General features: G+C 35.7%; 1 protein-coding gene across 5 annotated transcripts in view; it reads left to right on the top strand.

The window, feature by feature from the left end:
• LOC106058449 (uncharacterized) overlaps positions 1-12,899 on the top strand; it is a 73,510-nt gene that overhangs the window by 39,119 nt on the left and 21,492 nt on the right. For all 5 annotated transcript variants that reach the window (XM_056035499.1, XM_056035496.1, XM_056035495.1 and 2 more), the window contains one exon: positions 11,148-11,201. In XM_056035499.1, coding sequence (XP_055891474.1) covers positions 11,148-11,201 — 54 coding nt within the window. The remainder of the gene's footprint in view (positions 1-11,147; positions 11,202-12,899) is intronic.

Here is a 12,899-nt window from a genome sequence, read left to right as displayed (position 1 = left end):
GAATTTGACCAAACGTATTACTAACTAAGCAGAAGTTCTAAAGAAAACCGGAAAATTTGTCAACGGGTAGCCTATACGAGTCAAAAAGTTTGGGAACCGCTGATCTAGAGGTATACTGGGTAGACAACATAATAAGCTAGAGAAACTAAATAAACCCCAAATATAGGTAAAAACCTAGCTTTTTGAGTCATAAACCAAGAATCCAAGCGCAGGAAGCCTAACCTATGTAATTGTTTACAACGAGAATCTCTATTACCGTGACGTTACTTATCGAGAATTGTATTACGCGTTCGCCAAGTTCCGTTGTAGGACTACATCTCTTGCTGATAGATATTCTGATGACTTCCCCCAACCTGTAGAACGGATTAGCGGAGCTTCAAGACTTAGCTTGCAGGTGTCTGTTGAGTCTTCACATACTTTGCCAGAGTGATAGTGCAACCCGATGGTAATCAATTTAGCTTTTATTTGTTAGTCTGTCTAAGCTCCATTACCCGAACTCAGAGGTCAAAAGAGATAGAATCCCCTGACTTGTGTTGTAATAAAACCTTAATGGTATTTTGTTTGGTTTTAAACTGTCGAAGTAAGATATTGTTGGTACTGGCCCAGAAGTCAATTTCAATGTAATTTCAGAAGTCTAAAAAATCTTTAAGCATCAGGCTTGATTGGTATCCATAAAAATGAAATAAAAAACATTTCAACCTTTTTCTTGGCTGATGCAACACAAGCCACGCCTCAAAGTTTTGATTCCCTTGGGAAATGTCCAATAGATAATTTTCTTCTCCACGTGTAAGCAAAATAGATAATTTTCTTCTCCACGTGTAAGCATACACCTTCATGGGCGTGGCCATGGAGGGTTTCGGGGTCCAGATCTTTCCGAGATACATTCCTGTCTACGCCCATGTACACATTCAACCCAAATCTCACAAAAAGCAAACAACCATGTCGCAAATAAACCCTATACGTTTACGTTGTACAAATCAGAGACGCAGGAGACAACTCATCCAACATGCAACAGAAAACTGAACACGATTTCTCCATTTCCAAACCAAGCTTTTAATCTTGTTCCACATGCGAGTATTTCAACAAGAGTGGCCAAAAAAAAAAAAACAAGTCACGCACAATTAAATTCATTGTAATTATAAATATTTCGTTGTGTTTGTTAACATGGGCCCTCACGAGGGAAACGCCTTTAAACCACATTCATCACCACCTCACCTGAGGCACCACACATGATCTATCAACCGTCTTTCTCCATTCCTTATCTTTATATTATAAAATACAGACCTTACTTCAAAAAAAAAAAAAAAGATGATTACGTCTCTCGCGTCATGCATCTAGTCATGCATATTAACCAATGACTTAAATTCTGCCAAGTCACTGGTTTTCCTGGCTGGCTCAGGCAACCCATTCCATGCTCTAATAGCGCTAGAGAAGAAGGAGCAACCCCTCTGTCTCTTGCATTGACTAGAATCTCTTTCAATGACAGGCCCGTCCAGTCTTCCCATCGCTGTTTCTGTCCGCCTTGTTCCATCCATGCACTGTTCTCTGTAGGAAGGTCTTTGCAAGCCATGATGACCTCGATTTTAATTTTTGCGTTTTCTTACTGTGGTCAGCAGGTCATTTAGGAACCCAACTGCCATTGTCATCACGTTTCGAATGTCCTCATTTTCGACGCAGTCCTTAGAAGTTCAAATCAAGAACAGCTGAAAAATGCGACATAGTCGCCTGATTTTCAGCTTTATTTTCCACAAGATTATACAATATGTCGTGACGTTTACACTGTTGTAACTTACAGAAATTTCACACCATGTTTTGGTAATCAATAAAAATTGTTTTGTATTATTTTTTTTAAAAGTATGATTGAATGAGAGTTAGTTAATCAGTAAATTCTTTATTATGTTAGTCATTCTGTATTCGAAACTGAATAAAAATAATTTTACCCACCGCAGACCCGTCTATTCCCGATTCCACAACGTCTCAGATCCATAAAGGAAGGCAGGTGTCGGACCTTGGTGCCGGTTTCCACCCGGAGTCCGGAAGGAACTCTCGCGACGGAGAAAAAGAAAAGCCACCCTACGGGCGCTTCCCATGTAAACATGGCGGAGGCAGCGCATGCTCAGTTTGTCATCGAACGACCCATTGATCCTTCGACTTGTCACAAGATTAGTCGGTCCGGCAGCGGACCCCGGAGAAGCGGGTTCTCCTATTGGTCGGATTTCTCGCTCCCCATTCCCGCCTTCCCGTCGCTGATCTGTGAAATGTTTTCCTGACCTCCACTCCCCCCACAAAGCTATATCCTCTCCTTCCCTCCTCATCACTGTTAGATCTCCGAGACAGCCGATTAAATGTTTAGACAGTTCTAGAATACAACCTCCCCCCCCCCAGTTCTATACTACCCCACTAACTTTTTTATGTCAGTTACCACCCACAATCACCCCCCCCCCTCACCAATTCCACTGCTCCTCCCTCTCTCTCTCTCTTTTAGAGTTTTCTTCTGTGACATTGCAATATATTCCTGTATATTTTTTTTATTTCAATGTGAGGAGGGTGATTTTAAAAAAAAAATGGAAACGCCCCGGACCCCAATCACTTACTGTCAGATATTTGAAAAGTCAGTGTGTATCTGTGGCTCCTTGTTTGGAAACTAAAACCCGGGCTGTTTCCTGCCATCCACAAGTTTTGAAGGAAACATTCTAGAACGGATTCTGACAGAATTCTGAGGACATATTTCCTTTCTGGAAACACGTGATCGCTGTAATATTTTGTGTGTGCCTTTAAGTAGAGAATGTTGAAATGTGTAGAGTAGAAAGATCTTGACGTAGTGCTTCTATCCTGATGTTGAATGGAAATGTTCGGACCTGAAATGAAAGAACATTTCTAGTTCTAGTGGACTCATTTATAGAGTATTAGGATAATACTATGTTCATTTTTTTTTATAATGTTACTATTGACGCAAGTACAAGTATCACGTTTTGCGTTTTCTAATTGTGGTCAGCATGACATTTAAACTGTTGGGGACTTTTATGATAAACTAAACATTGTTAGAGAAGCTAAATTGAATTTAATGTTGGCAACTAAATAAGAAGAAAAATTGAGCTATTAACGGGAGGATCTAAGGATCTCGATTCTACTAAAAAGTGCACACAAATGATCACATATCTTTAAAAAACCCACATAAAAAAGTGCACACAAATGATCACATATCTTTAAAAAAAACACATTAAAAAGTGCACACAAATGATCACATATATTAAAAAAAAACACATTAAAAAGTGCACACAAATGATCACATATCTTTAAAAAAAACACATTAAAAAGTGCACACAAATGATCACATATCTTTAAAAAAAACACATTAAAAAGTGCACACAAATGATCACATATCTTTAAAAAAACACATTAAAAAGTGCACACAAATGATCACATATCTTTAAAAAAACACATTAAAAAGTGCACACAAATGATCACATATCTTTAAAAAAAACACATTAAAAAGTGCACACAAATGATCACATATCTTTAAAAAAAACACATTAAAAAGTGCACACAAATGATCACATATCTTTAAAAAAAACACATTAAAAAGTGCACACAAATGATCACATATCTTTAAAAAAAACACATTAAAAAGTGCACACAAATGATCACATATCTTTAAAAAAAACACATTAAAAAGTGCACACAAATGATCACATATCTTTAAAAAAAACACATTAAAAAGTGCACACAAATGATCACATATCTTTAAAAAAACCCACATAGCTTATCATCACTCCGTTCCTTATTACACAGGATAGGCTACACCAAGAAGAGAGCTATTTAATGTTCTTCCGCAAGAGGGGAAACTCTCTAAGTGAGCTTTTTTAGAGTAAAGCCTGAAAAAATAATTAAATAAAAATAAATAAATAAATAAAATATCACAGTCTTTGACAACAGAAAGTGTTTCGGAATCTGGTGTATCTTAGATTCTCAAAAATGCATCTCTTAAAAAATAGCCAAAGATTTGTAGATACAAATTGTTGGTCAGAATGTACAGTGCTGACAATCTTAGTGAAGTTAGGACTAAATGCTATGGTATAGGGTTAGTATGATGGGTAGGTCTGTTGTAGTGTATCTCGCAGCCGTCCTGGAAACTCATCTGGACAGTAGAAATGTGTAGTATCGTTTGGATCTGTTGATAAAAAAAAAGGAAACCGAACAGACAAAAACCCATAGGTGCTGTTGGATGATCCCAATCTAGAATGAATCTCCACCCGAACGTGGTATCACTTCGTTGTCTGAACTGGACTCAATGTTTGACCTACAGAAAAAAAACATCTCTCTCTGTCGTTCTTGGACATAAATGGTTAGCCAACAATATACTGTAGTCTTAAACTTGTTCTTAGTCTTATGTTCTTTTTTTAAAGAGGAGTTGAGCTTTAACCTCCTTTATACCTGCAGACTGCAGACTTTTTTTTCTCTACTTGACGCTAATATTAATACTACTAAAGGTAACACAATGGCTGCTTTAGTGATCACAGAATTGAAGTAAAAGTTAAAATCTGCTTGCTAGAAAGTTGCAAAAAAAAAAAAAAAAAAAAAAAGGTCATCTGAATTCTTTGACATCAAGATCAATAAGGCGAGCAAAGGCAACGAATACCATTCAAGTATAATATACTTTGTAAAAACCTTCCTTATAGTGAGCATAACATCAATAATTTTGAATCAATCCTATCTGTACACAATTGGGTACGTTACTTTCCTGGTCTTGCGACTTTGACGAGTCTGCTATCTTCGTTATTGTTCTTAGAGTTGAGTCTAAGATTCTTGGAACTCTAGGCCTATGGAAGCTTGTCCTAAGAGTTGAGTCTAAGACTCTTGGAACTCTAGGCCTATGGAAGCTTGTCTCCTGTCTAATTAAGTTCTGTCTGGGAAAGATCCAATCAGTTGTAAATTTTTGCTTCCCTATTACCTTCGGCTCGTATCACAAGATGCTTGAGTTAGAAGCGAGGCCAAAAGCCGAGCACACCGGAACCCCCCCCCTAACCCATATTCCTTTTCTGTACCATATCAGTCGTGCAGGTGTCCGGAATTAAAACGTAAAAACGGCCCTTTGAGTAACAGTGTGCAGTTAGTAACATATTTGTTGTTGATTTCTATCTTGCATGTTGACTAGAGTCTCATTCACGATTTGAGGGGAGTTCACCTTTCTATAGCTGCCATATCTCTTATCATTGAGGGCTTAACTCCCTCTAGCTTAGTACATTTCCTTATTAAACTTAATTAATTACAACTAATTTATTAACTAATTGTTTTTTTTTAATTGATTCGTGTGTTGTCTTCGTCAATGAATAATTGTGCCAAGTTTTAATTTTTTGGAGAATGGGAAGTGGGAGAAATAACGCGTACAAGATTTTGACCAGACAGACCAGTGAGACAGACCAGTGAGACAGACCAGTGAAATAGACCAGGCAGACAGATCAAGTGAGTTGATATAAAGTTTGGTAAAAAGTCATGTCTCAGATACTTCTGACTCACAAACTAGCTCTTTAAGATAGATTTGGAATTGAGGAGAAAGTTGTGTAGATGTTTGCTGGTGGTGTAGACCGACTATAGAATAAAAACAGAAAAGTAATTTGTGTGCGAATACGTTTAAGGTTTCTGTGGACATTTTTTATAAACTTAGAAGGAGGCACTGCGCTAATAGTGTTGGTATTGGGACTTCGAATTACTGGGTTCAAAAGGAAAAAGAAAACAAATTGCGCCTAATGAAATGCCATTGTAGATCTATTACGTACTGGGTGTGTGGATACACTGAGATCAGTTGGTGACTCCATTGATGTTGTTAAAAGTAATAGTTATTGAGTATCTGGAGAAGGCTGAGATTAAACTGTCGTCTTGCCATTTAACTTGTGAGACTGCGATCGAATCCATGTAAAAGCCACAAAGTCTAACGACAAGAGATTAAAATAGATGAGAGAGTTTTGTTTATGTTAAATTTGCTTAGAGATGGTTTAGTAAAAGTTCAATTTGCTTAGAGATGGTTTAGTTTATGTTCAATTTGCTTAGAAATGGTTTAGCTTATGTTCAATTTGCTTAGAGATGGTTTAGTTTATGCTCAATTTGCTTATAGTTGGTTTAATCTATGTTCAATTTGCTAAGAGATGGTTTAGTTTATGTTCAATTTGCTTAGAGATGGTTTAGTCTATATTCAATCTGCTTAGAGATGGTTTAGTCTATATTCAATCTACTAAGAGATAGATTTATCTATGATCAATTTAAACTTAGATGTCCACGTAGATTGTCATGTAAAGATTTACGAAGTGACCACAATAGCTCTTTTACTTTTTGAAAATTTATTTCCAGGATTTTTAACCAATCTTATGTGAACATATTATTTGTCTGGATATAAGCACCCGTATAAGAATAGGTATAGTTGTGTATATAGTTGTGTGTGTGTGTGCGTGTGTATGTGCATCTGTTGTGTGTGTATCTGAACGTGTGTTGTCTGTGAATGTGTGTTGTATGTGAATGTGTGTTGTGTGTGTATGTGAATGTGTGTATGTGTTTAGATTGAAAAGAAGTCTAACAAGTCTAACGTGAATGTGAACTCTCCTCTGATCGATACTTTGAAATGAGACTGGCCTCCCTTACCTGGGACATTGATCAGTTCAATCGCCAATATCAACTGGTCTTCCGGCTCGCACACCAGATGCTCTAAGCCCAGCTAACTGGTCACGTAAAGTCGATTGGGGGAATGGGAGGGAACATTTAGTTTTGGTTAGAGATGGGTGGGAGGGGGTGTCATTGTGTGGCCAGTAACAGTCATGAGATCGTCCTTAATGTGTGGTTACTCTTAACATGTACAATGGTCTGTGTTATAAATGTATTTTATGTGTATTAATACATTTTAACAACCCCCACCCCCCAAAAAAAATCCACTGCCCAGGACAGATGTAGATGACGAAAAGAGAACCAAAATTGACCACCGGAGGACAAGGGCTATATGTGCTAATAATGGCAAAATATGTAGGTCGCAGCTGGGACTGCGGATCCACGTGAAATATTTTACTCCTCATTTATCTTGGGAGTCAAAGACAAGTCTTATTATGTCTATTAATAGCATCGTATACACTTTAAACTATATTGTTCATACCAAAACAAAGACAATATATTCACCAAATGTCTTTGCTTCTAGAGTCCATGAATAGGATAAATCTGTTCTGGTAATTTTTTTGTTCAAAAAGGAACAATGAAAGTAAGGGAGACAAATCTTTTTGCAAGTTTGTACCTAGATTTAAATATGGAATGATGGAAACCACCTTTCCTCAGTTATTCTAACTCCTTCTTTAATGCTCTGCTCTAGTACACGCATGAGATAGGTAGGTCTATGTTGAACATGAGATAGGTAGGTCTATGTTGAACATGAGATAGGTAGGTCTATGTTTCAACGCTATCAGACTGTAGTCCTTGGTGTGCACAGAATCAATCATAATTCCTTGAACCATAACACACTTGGACCTCTCAGGGTCATTTTTTTTTTCAGAAGCTCCAATTAGTTGACTAGTCAGAAAAACACAATTTTTAAATTCCAATCCTAGAATCAGTAGCAATACATATATTATTACACATTGCGTAAATAGCGTGAGCTGAAGTATTATGTAAAAACGAATATTTTTCTTAATATTGTATAATTGTATTATTTTAGGGTTGAACATTACATGAAATCGTTTTTATATGAAATCGTTTTTATGTGTATCACATGTGTAGCTGTTATTGAACATATTGCCAACATTATTGGGACCAACAACAAAGGAAAAGAAACAAATACGGTGTAGGCCAACTCTATAGTGACACTCTCTAAGAATGAAGAAGTAGATGTGATCACCACTAGTCTAGAAGCTGGATTCAAGAAATCAGTAATGTGTATCAACAATGTGTGATTATATAGACGTAGGGGCTGTTGTATAATTCCTTCAAATGTTTGTTTATAATAAAGTGACCCACAATCTTGTTCTTAGAATCGTTTACTGAAAAGATGCTTTTAATGTGCAAAGCATATTTATGTAGACAGTTGTGTACATCAATAAAAGAAATGTAACTTTACTACGCCGACCTTCATCTTCGACTGTACAGAAACATTGGTGATTATGAAAGTGTCGTTTAGATGTTCGCTGGAATTATTTCAATACCATTCATGGACATAAGTGGATTACTTTGTTGACTTCCAAATAATAGGACCGGCTGCTGACACCATGCATTCAGCCACTGACTATTTCAGACCTTGTCCTATATCAGCTTTCTCTGGGTTCATGTTTCAAGGTAATGCTTTAGTCGAGGACTAAGTGTGAGGAATGGAAAACAAAGGACAGACAGATAGACAGACAGACAGACAGACAGACAGACAGGCAGACAGGCAGACAGGCAGGCAGACAGACTGACAGACTGACAGATAGATAGATAGCTAGATAGATAGCTAGATAGATAGATAGATACATACATACATACATACATACATTTATGCATGCATACATACATACATACATACATACATACATACATACATACATACATACATACATACATACATACATAAATACATACATAAATACATACATACATACATACATACATACATACATACATACATACATACATACATACAAACATATACTTAGACACATAAATACATTGATAGATTGATAAGTTGATTGATTGATTGAAAATTAGATTGATTGACTATAAACGACAAAAATGAGCATTAACACTTATCTTATTTTTTCTTCTCTCATTTTGTCACTCACTCCTTCTGTCAATATCTCCTAGACATACATATACACATTTTCTTTCAGATTATAATCTTATAATTATAAATGTTTCTCTCTCTCTCTCTCTCTCTCTCTCTCTCTCTCGTCGACCTACTATTTTAGTTACCCCCGGGTTCGAATCCTGGTGAAGACTGGGATTTTTTGTTTTGGGATCATCGGGCGCCTCTGAGTCCATTCAGCTCTAACGGGTACCTGACATTAGTTGGGGAAAAGTAAAGGCGGTTGGTCGTTGTGCTGGCCAAATGACACCCTCGTTAACCGTAGGGCACAGAACCAGATAACCTTTACATCATCTGCCCTATAGATCACAAGGTCTGAACTTTAATTACTACAGAGACACATACCTTTTCAAATTGCCTAGTTTTATTGTACAGGATAGTCCAAAGTAAAGAAACAGTAACGAATATAACTGTAATATATATATATATATATATATATATCTTCCTTGGTACGAATATCGTTTTTTTAAAAATAGTTTTCAAAGGATAATGGAATATTAAGAATTTGTATAAAATATTAAAATATTTGTCATATAGGGGGTCGCCACCTAGAAATGTTTGAGAAACACTGCCTGAGTGTCCTTTTATGTCTTAGTTCTTAGGAATATTTATTTTATATCAATTCAAGAATAATATTCAACGTTGAGTTGCTTCATTTTGTCGTAGTAGGTTTGTTGGATAAATTTGTAGGCACCTCCTAATCCGCGTATGTTAGATGATTGTGGACACAATACAAATCTCTCCAAAATACAATCGTCATAATCATTATAAAGTTTACGAAACGTTGAACATTGGCTTTTTTAATTCGAGTCAACTTATTCTGCATTTAAGGTCCATGTCGGTTGTTTTAAGAATAAATAAATAAAGACTACGTTTCGGGTACAAAACTAGAGTCATATTAATTCTGAAAAGAATGAATTATTGTCGAAAATGTCTCGCTTTCAAATTATACAGAAATAGTTTATTTGACACACACAAAAAGGGTATTTGGATTAATTAATAGAGCCAATTTCAAAATTTATGTGAAATAGAAAATAAAATCCTTGAAATTGTGTAAGAATACAAATACTTTCACAAAAAATGAGATTGTACACCAGATACATCTCATACTGAATACATCACTTATGATCACTATTATCATTGCTTCTGGCTTTATACACCTCTTTTAGAAATACATAAACATTTTCTGGGGGTTACGCCCTAATACTGATACAACTGGAGAAGGACTTTGTAACTCCGTGATAGAAACAAATACAAAGTTAAAATTGGAAATAAAACATGAGAGGGCACGAGGGATACGATAACTTTGCGACTATGATCTGGAAAAAAGGAAACATCTATAATAATAGTGCTTTTTTTTGTACATGGTCCAGGTCAGTCTTAACACATTTTTTTTAGAAAAAAAAAGAGATGGGGGCGGCATTTTTTTAATTTTGCTATATTCATAATAGGTTGGTAATTAGTGCTATATCGGCGACAAAATTGAAGTCAATAATATGATTTATTTTTATTTTTGTATCGAATGTTATTATACAATGTTTAGCTTGGTGTCTCAGCGACCTATCCATTGGGTGTGAATCCAGACTTGAGCTAAGTGTGTTTGCTTTTCGGCTACCTTGTATATAGCTCAATATCATAAAATATATAGTCTACTCACCTAAATAGAGCTAGTGTGGAAGTTCCTATTGTCTCCACGTTATGCACGGTGCATTATGCTTGCAAAAGTCGAACGCTTAAACTTCAAAGTCAATTTTTTTTTGTTACAAATCTCCTATCAACTCACTGTCTGTCTGGTAAAAAGTTTGAACATGTTATTTCTCCCACTTTCCATTCTCAAATCAAGTTTGAACTTTGCACAATTATTCATTGAACCTGACAAGACATAAATCAATAAAAAAATAAACAACTAGTTAACTTGTTAAGAAATTATTGGTGATTACTTATTTTGTTTGATATTGAAATTAGGGGAATAAATGCTACATAATGAGAGATGTATATATATATATGGATTTAACCCCTCTTTAAGTTTTGTCACGTTTTTCGTCACGCTACCTATTCTCGGAGCAAGTTGAAATTTTGCGTAATTATTTTTAGTTTATGACAATACACGAATCAATAAAAAATTTAACAATCAGTTAATCAATTAGACCTATTTAATTAATTTAGTTTCATATAGCAAGAAGGGAGCTAAACTCTGACATATTATGTTCATTTCCTTACATAAGCTTTGTTGTTAAAAACTAATCTTTTTCCATTGCTTATCTAATGTTCATTTCTTGGTATTAATACATTTAAAGTAGTTATTAATTACTTACATTTTAATTTTCATTTCTCCTTTCAGATTCAGGATTGGCTAAACTGGCCTGGTCAACACAACCTCACTCCGTGGCCTCTGGTAGGTTATAGTGTCTGATACAAGATTTCAGTATGAGTAGAATGTATAAATTGTCCTTTCTAATTCATAAAAAATGTTTTAAAAAATGTTTCCTATTTGTAATACAGTGTGTAGTACGCCAAACAAACAAATACAAACAATAAATAAACTATAAAGAGATCGATTCATAACGTCTAGTAGGTCTAGAACATAGCGAACGTTATGTTGTTCTCACCTACACATTGTGAAACTCATCTCTTCCTTTCACTACTGTATCCACAAGAAACCAACCTTACATGGCTGTTAAAGCTGCCGGTACCCTGCTTCTTTTGTTACATACGTAGACTGTGTGAGCCAGGGCCGGCCTCAGGCCACCGCAACCTATGCCACCGCAGTGGGACCCGCACTTTCATAGGCCCCGAGCTAAATCTATGTGTAAATTATTAAATTAAACCATTATAACTTATAACGGGGTTCCTGAGGCATCTCGATTTTCCAGGAGATCCTGGAAATCTCCTGAAATTATTAAAATCTTATAAAAACCCGTAAAAAACTCCTCAAAAATAGACGAAATTGTCATCTTTAAGGCATATTCTATCAAATACCGCCAAGACAACGATAGAAATTGTACCTTATCTGTCCACTAATGACAGATACAGGCTGCTTTCCCAAACTACTTTGTTGCAGAGTATTTTTTAACTATACTCGTAACTGTGGCATCTGAAGAAAGAAGCTTCTCGCGCCTAAAACTAATCAAGAATTTTTCGAGGGCAACAATTCACGAAGATAGATTGAACAATCTGGCAATTCTTGCTATTGAGCGTAATCTATGTAGGAAATGGCCGTTTGATGATATACTGTATGACTTCGCTACACGCAAGGCTCGTAAAATTTAATCAAGATTTTGTACTTAGTAAAGAATGAATAAAATACAATGACGAATTTATTTTCTAATACAAAATCTTAATTTTCACGTATTATCCTTATCCCTACCGAGACTGGGCCCCGTGTAATCCGTTCCGTATAGGGCCCCGCACTTGTTAAGACCGGCCCTGGTGTGAGCTGTTCCATTATGATCAATTTTAACTACATTATGATGATTTGAAAAAAAAAAAGAATTCCTTGATATTTCCACAGTGAGAGAAGTAACATAATAAAGTTTGTAAAATCCATTTTGTCTTGTATAAAACTGATGGTGGACTACAATCTCTCATTTGATTGAGTTCTTCTTGTAATGATTGAAGGAGTCTTTCTAGTGAGCTTACACACAATCAAGTTCTTCTATTACAGTCCTAAGCGCAAAATGTTCAATCACGTCTATTTAGTATTGAACTCCGTAATGAATTGAAAACAAAACTACTTTTGAGTGGAGGGCCGGAATTCCTGCGTGTTCAAAATAAAAGGACATAAGCCAATTTCATTTTAAGATCAATATATTTAGAAAAATTTAATGGTCAGACCAGAGTTTTTTTTGTTATGGCCAATAAACTAGTATTTTTTTCCCAAAGATGTACACATCAAATTTCTAGAAAAATGGATGGAGCTGTTTACGAAGTCGTGTCCATCCACCCGAGTTTCCACCCAGGAAGATTTCGCAAGCTAATAAAATAAGACGAATCGTAAAAAAATGAAATTTATAAAAAAAAAAATCTTACAGTAGTATTTTTAGTATTTTTTAGTCATTTCCCTATTGGAGATGTTCACGATACACTAAACAAT

Source organism: Biomphalaria glabrata, chromosome 7 (assembly GCF_947242115.1).
Source record: "Biomphalaria glabrata chromosome 7, xgBioGlab47.1, whole genome shotgun sequence".
Lineage (NCBI taxonomy): Eukaryota > Metazoa > Mollusca > Gastropoda > Planorbidae > Biomphalaria > Biomphalaria glabrata.
The sequence above is the reverse complement of the archived record's forward strand: the minus strand, read 5'-3'. Positions and strand labels throughout refer to the sequence as shown.